The sequence below is a fragment of the Peromyscus eremicus genome, chromosome 11, assembly GCF_949786415.1.
Source record: "Peromyscus eremicus chromosome 11, PerEre_H2_v1, whole genome shotgun sequence".
Classification (NCBI taxonomy): Eukaryota; Metazoa; Chordata; class Mammalia; order Rodentia; family Cricetidae; genus Peromyscus; species Peromyscus eremicus.
The window spans coordinates 30,824,160-30,831,354 of NC_081427.1; the positions used below are offsets into that span (position 1 = coordinate 30,824,160).

The window sequence follows — 7,195 nt, forward strand, 5'->3', positions numbered from 1 at the left end:
CCTTTCTAATGAGTGACCTTTGGATGACTAATTACTACATCTATGTGTTTGTAAGAAATGGAGTGATATGAATATAGTTAATACACAATTGTCTCCCACAAAAATTCCTTGGAAGTTGAGGGCGGTTGGAATATAATTATCTATTTAAAAATTAGTTTGGGAAGAATATACTGTGTCAAATAAGTAGTATAAGTAAATGCTGTATAAGGTCCATGTTATACAAGGAAGAGAGCATCATGGGAAGATCAGAAAAGGAGTTTAGGTGGTTTGGTTTGGGCTTTGTTGGGTTTCAAACTGGGACGGTGCTGGAAGTACAGGAGGAATAGTGTGGGCAAGATCCCACATGTGGCACACTTCAGGGGTAGTATTCTTACTTGTGTACCTTCTAGAGGAATTTAATTAGTTATGCCTTCCTAAACATTTTAGTGAGGCATCTAATATTTTTCATCTTAAGCCTAAATAGTTGCAAAAGATATCATTTCCCATCAGCCTATGAATACTTACTAAAAATATAATTACTGTTCTATATGGAAAAGTAAATATAATATATATCAATGGCATAATAAAGGAGCATATGGTCCTCCCACAGAATTTTAACTTAATATAAAAATACAATATAATTTATATTGAATAATCTTGTCGATCACCTTTTCATGCTTTGCTGTATCAAAATATATTAATTGAATATTTTAAGTATTAAATGTTCCTTGACCATAAAGTTTAAGTATTGAAACTCATTGTAAGTGGTATATATAAGTATGCTAAAAAAATTTTTAAGTCATTACCAAACCAAGCTATCCCAGTGAAATGAATTGGGCTTCTTTTCAAATAGATAATAGATAAATTAATAGATAAACTTCTATATTTGTAGATAAATGTTACTTAGAGACAGGGCTCAGCACCAATATTACTTTACTTTCACTTCCCATTTTGTAAATGGAAATAATGATAAATTTACTCACATGAATAAGTAGATAAGAATAGAAGGCATTTTGTTATAGTAATGACATTCAGTTTCTTAATCTTACATATCAAAAAGATTGCACACATAATAGCCTTTTATAAAAATTACTTTATAGTCCATTTACTGATTATTGGTTAGAATTTTTAAAAAGTGGAGACCATTTTATTCCTAAGGCATTAGAGTCTAATTGAGCCCGAAGATCTGGAATTGGATCTTGGGTTTTCCACCATGTAGTATTAGTGAGGTGGATGAGCAGTTATTTGGCTTTTGGAAGGTAGATGATAGGTGTGAAAAGGCTGCTAGAGGCCTGGAGGCGTGTATCACAGTTGGTAGAGTGTTTGTCTTACATTCATGAAGACCTAGGTTCAGTCCTCAGCACCATATACAGCCTGGTATGGTGGAACAAACCTATGATCCTGAGCTACATAGAAAGTTCCTGTCTTAAAAGAAATAGTGATAGATTTAACAACAACAACAACAACAACAACAACAAAAGATGTAAGATAGGACGTAGCAGCTATGGCCTCCCATTTCTAAACCTTATGAAAAATAGTACTATGGAGGTTGAGTCTTAGTGTTAGATCAGTTACATAATTAATAGTTGAGGAAACTATTACTTAAAGCTTACTTGCCACTCTCCTGAAGGTTCTTATGTACCCTTTGCTATGCATAGTCCATCTTGAAGGATATTGTTTCACAGAATAGCACATTGACCAGTTGGCTGGATCCATCTGGAAAGTTACAGAAGCCAATAAAGTCTAAAGCACTACTAAGGGAGAAATGTTTCAAAAACCTTTGACTCGATTCCACTCCTACAGAGACAGCCAGTCTGGTCTAAAATGAGCCAATATTTTTCTGCCAAGAAACATGAAAAGTGCTCGTGAATAGAAAAGTCATCACCTGGGAAATTTTAAGAAAAACATGTTCTTTGGCAGTGTTGAGACATGGTTGCTTCCACAGCTGCCCCAGAACCACTGGCAGCTCCAATTCACCAGGTGAATGACAAGAAAGCTCCCTTCACAGAAGTAGAGTTATGCTTAGATCACAAAAAAAAGGCATTCCTTACATATTGCACATCATTTACAGCTGGTTTTGATTTGTGCTTTTTCAATGAATGCAAGATGGGCTGGAGGACTTCCCTGAACGTTTGTGGAGGATCTCAGATGCCTACAAGACAGAAGTCTGAAACATTTGTAAGACAATGGAATTCTGCCAGAATAGCAACTTACATGAGAGTCCTTCAAATGGATAAAGATTAACTCATTACATCGAGTTCCTGTGACTTGCCCATGTAGAGAGTAGGGGTGTATGAAACAGTAGGTTAGATCTATTGGGGTTTCCCAGACTGAACTAGGAAGAAGCACATCCTAAGCATACTGCTCTGAGTGGCTTCTTTTTATTCCTGTGGTGGTCTCATTGAGGAATGCACCCCATAGGCTCAGGCATTTGAACACTGGATCTCCAGCTGGTGGTGCTGTTTGGAAAGGTTTAGGAGGTGTGGCCTTGCTGGAGGAAGTACGTCACTGGGGTTAGGCTTTGAGATGATATAACTTCACCCTATTTCCACCTCTCTCTGTTTCTTTCTTGAGTTAGAAAGTGTGATCTCTCAGCTTCCTGCTCCTCCCACCATGCCCATCTGATGTCATGTCTTCCCACCATGACAGACTCCTATGTGTCTGGAACTGTAAGCCCAAATAAACTCTTCTTCCTATAAGTTACCTTGGTCTTAATATTTTCTCATAACAACAGAAAAGTAACTAATACAATCCCCATTACCTTTATTTCACATGTATTTCAAAGCTACGTGAGAATGATAGAGGTTTATTATAAATATCCAAACTTCACAGAATTGTTTATAATCATATAACAAAACATCTTCAAACTTCTAGATATTAATGGCTGATTTGCTAATCAAAGTATTCTAATATATATTGAAAGAGCGAGGGGAGAGAGAGAGAGAGAGAGAGAGAGAGAGAGAGAGAGAGAGAGAGAGAGAAAGGTCTGGCTGCACAGTCAAAGCTGCTTTTGAATGAATGATCCTCCTGCCTTAGCCTCCCAAGTGTTAGAATGATAGGCATGATAATAAATAGCTGCTTAAAGCATTTCATTTTTCTGTTTTGTGTGTGTGTGTGTGTGTATGTGTGTGTGTGTGTGTGTGTATGTGTGTGTGTGTGTGTGTGTGCATGATGCAGGTGTCATGGAGCAAGTCTGGAAGTCAGAGGACAACCTACAGAAGTTGAGTTCCAGGGATCAGACTTAGAATGTCAGACTCAGTGGCAAGTGCTTTCGCCCACTGAACCATTTCACTGGCCCATGGACTATCATTTTGCAAGCTTAGTTCTGCTTTTCAGAAAAGGCACTGGCTTTAGGTCTTTGAAGTGGTTTGGAGAAGTGTAGGGGTGGTGTGGTAAAAAGGAGAAGGGTAAAGTGGTGTGGTAGAGAAAACACAGCTCTATGTGATACAGAGACACTTGGGTTTAGTTCCCCGAAACACTCACCAAATGGCTTAAATGATTTCATTTAGTTCTTATTTACAAAACGAATATAAAAGCATCCCCGACAAAGTTGCAGGGTCATTATGACAATCGATAGAACGTACAAAGTGAGTTGGAAAAATTCCAGGTAGTATGCAAATGACAGTAGTAGTAGCCTTTCTAAAAACTAACTTGTTAAGGATTTTTGCTCATAATAGTAGGGAATTCAATAAAATGTGTTGATAGACCGATTCTGTCAGGGCCTACCTCATTTTCCATGTCTGCAGCTAATCTTTCCCATAGCTGGGCCCCCTCCTCAGCCTTGATGGCTCAGCCTCATGATGTTCCCCAACACCACTCCTGACTGTAATAAAGCATGAGGTCCTAAAAGTTCTTTGCCAGTTCTCTAGGATGTCTCCTTAGGAAATTTGCCTGCAAACGCTGTTACAACTTTTTCTTCCTGCGCCCTGCCCCCGCCCTTGAACAATGGAAAGCATTAGATTATGAATGATTGTTTTTTCAGTCAAGTAGGCCAACATTTCTGTATTCTTTTCCCGTAAGACAAACTATAAATTTGCACTGAGTGAGAATAAATAACATATGTGATTCCCTGTTTCAAGTTCTTCCATTGAGATTAGAGATAAAACTTTTTTTCCCCTGAGGAAAGATGAAGCAGGGGTTTGGAATAATTTGAGTCCATAGCAATCTGGTTAGAAGAATTTTGGACTGTTAACTGCCATTTGCTAAGATTCCTGGCCTAAGACAGTCCATTTGATTCACAAACACAGCTTTTAAGCTAGAGGCCAAAGGCACTGTGGGTAATATTTGAAAGTCATTTGAGTAAGGTTTTTATGAAGTGAATAAATGGTGTGTGAAACATTTATCTTGTGCCTGACTCTTGATAGCCTAGAATTTTGTTCTTATGTTCATTACATGGATGTTTCCTCTGACCTCAGAGAACAGACATCTTTACTTTCAGCCACATCCAATACTGAGGAATTAGTCCTCGGTGTAGGGTTTTTTGACCTCTCTATCACTGACAATGTGGGGCTGTGAGGTAGTAGATGCTCAACATCAACATCGCTCACCTCTAACCTCTAGTGTCAGTAGCGCCCTCTAGTGTTGTCCTCTGCAAGCACTGACCATTCAAATGCTCTTTAGACATTCATATGTGTTTCCTGTGTGAGAATCACTGGACCCAGAAAGTGTATCACTCTAGATCTTCTACCCGCTGTGTTCTTACTGTCTCTGCCATCTTCTGCCTTCTCCCCATCTTCATTTCAATTCTGAACCTCTGTCCCTGAGGTTTCATCCTAGGAGTTTCCATCTTACCAGATATTACCAGTATTTCAGAAGGTACCTATGAATAGGTTTTTTTATCCTTTAAATAAATGACCTGCTTATCTACATACCAACTATTTACTGAGCATCTCTTTTGAGTCAAGAATGAAGCCATAAGGATAAAGAAAATCATGACATGCTAGATGGTGAAATAGAACCATTTACTTCTGTCAGTGCAAGATGTGAGGACACCTGCATCTCTGTCATGGGCAAAATTATCCAGCTCAAGATAGTTAAGCAAACTAAGTACTGAATGTCCCTGGAATGCCTTGCAACTGGAATGGAATAGGTTAGGACCTCAGATCTGTCATCCTCCCACTTCCTGGAGTACAGGTATCTGCAGAATCCTCTCTGCTCCATATACTCCCATGTTCCAAACTCCTAAACTTCCTTTAGAGCTCACAGCCCAGAGCCCCTTCATTTTGTGTGGAGAATGAGTTGCCTGTCAACTCTCTACAATGAGACCCCCAAACCCTATTACCCTCTGGCATTTATAACGTAGTCTTTTGATACCATTTCTTCTTGCTCAACTGCGGAATGCTTGAACCTCCTCAGAATTTATAATCAGTTATCAATTCAAGAAACATGACAGTGAAAGGTAGCCATCCTAGGAATTCAGATGTTTTAATGGACTCGCCACACCTGCTGTGGAATATTTAATTCTAAATGTTGACATGTCGTGTCAGTGTTGCTGTGGTCTTACTGACATTCGTGCGTGAGATGCACTATGTCCTACTGACTGAGAGTGAAACTCAGTCAGTGAACCCCTACTGAGGCCAGGTGGTATCCCTGCATACTAACTACATATTCTGGGGCCTCAAATGAATACAGACTAAAGTTTGCATCAACTGTGCCCTTTGTATAAATCCCTTCTATGTATTCTTTGTCATGGTGAAAGAGTTATTTGTCGTGGTGAAAGGCTATTTCCATTCATTCATTTTCTCCTGGACAGATAGAGTCAAGTGAAATGCATGGAATACAAACCCATAGCCTGCTGTTCGTCCCAGCTCAGATTCTTCTACCACTCTGTCACGGCAGGGGGGTCGTGGATCCGTGTCACAGTCATCCTCATCCGAAAAATCTCCACAGTCATTGTCACCGTTACACAGAAGTCGCCTCTTTATGCACCTGCCTGCAGTCAAAATCAGGAAACATACTGTGTGTAACGCTAAATTTTCTCATTTGCTGAAGTCACTGTGGGCACTTTAACACTGAAGACACACTTTAACACTCAAGACACACTTGAGTTCTTTCTATAGACTACATAGCTAGCCCTTATTGGGGAGCCATTATATGTCTATCTATGAAGTATGGATTTATTTTCACTCACTAGTGTACACAGAAGGCTATAGAGAGCAACTGGACTCTTAGATCACCTGTTCCACATTGGAAGTCATTCCCACAGTTGTCCTCTGCCTCCTGACACTCCTCAGTCGGTACACACCGTTGTCTGTCTCCCAAAGCATCAACACAGCTTTTCCCATGAAATTGTCCAAAGGCTTCAATGCTTCTTGAGCGAAACTACAAACAATCAAAAAAAGGACAGCTGAAAATATTATATTTCTAATGTAAAAGTGGATTGTGGTCTAAAGCAGTGGTCCTCAACCTTCCCAATGCTGCAATCCTTTAATACAGTTTATCCTGTTGTGGTGACCCCCAATCATAAAATTATTTTCGTTGCTACCTCATAACTGTAATTTTGCTACTCTTAGCAAATCATAATGTAAATATCTGTCTTTTCGAATGGTCTTAGGCAACCCCTATTGAAGAGTCATTTGACCCTCAAAAGGGATCAAGACCCACAAGTTGAGCTCTGCTGGAATAAAGCAACATCTACATCACTTCAGGCCCCACACCCAATGGGCCCATGATTTTAAGAGAGAGGTGGAAGAAACCGCCACTGATATCACTTAACAACAGTACTTCACCTTCTAGGTTGTGGAGTCTCCTACACACATGAAATATCATAAACATCTACCCAGTCTGCTGTTCAACATGCTGGTTTCCTGGTCAGATCAGACACTTTCATTTCAGTGATTACCTCTTCCTGGGTTGGAATTTGTTTCTGGGGGTTCCTGCCACATAGCCATTTCTGTGAAGATGCCAGTTTTCCTTTGAGGAGGTCAGGTGAATGGATTCAAATGCTTACCATTTCTTTGAGGCAAGGATCACACTGTGACCATTCACTCCATGGGCTCATTCTGCAGTCTATGGGTAACAGAGAGTCTTCTCTTTGTATTAACGCTTCACTACAATGAAGATTAAAAAGTATCCATTTAAAATGACCATTATGTACACCTCTTTCCAAGAAGCCTTCCAAAACCAATTTTATTTATTTACTACTTTTCCATCCTTAAATCATAGTGTTTATTACACACACACACACACACACACACACACACACACACACACAAAT

At 39.5% G+C, this 7,195-nt stretch overlaps 1 protein-coding gene across 1 annotated transcript in view; it reads right to left on the reverse strand.

The window, feature by feature from the left end:
- Window positions 1-6,994, reverse strand: part of C9 (complement C9) — a 28,897-nt gene extending 21,903 nt beyond the window's left edge. The window contains exons 1-3 of the mRNA XM_059276672.1: window positions 6,929-6,994; window positions 6,156-6,300; window positions 5,764-5,911 (exon numbers count right to left, since the gene is read on the reverse strand). Coding sequence (XP_059132655.1) covers window positions 5,764-5,911; window positions 6,156-6,300; window positions 6,929-6,979 — 344 coding nt within the window. The 5' untranslated portion in view covers window positions 6,980-6,994. The remainder of the gene's footprint in view (window positions 1-5,763; window positions 5,912-6,155; window positions 6,301-6,928) is intronic.
- Window positions 6,995-7,195: the final 201 nt, after the last annotated feature.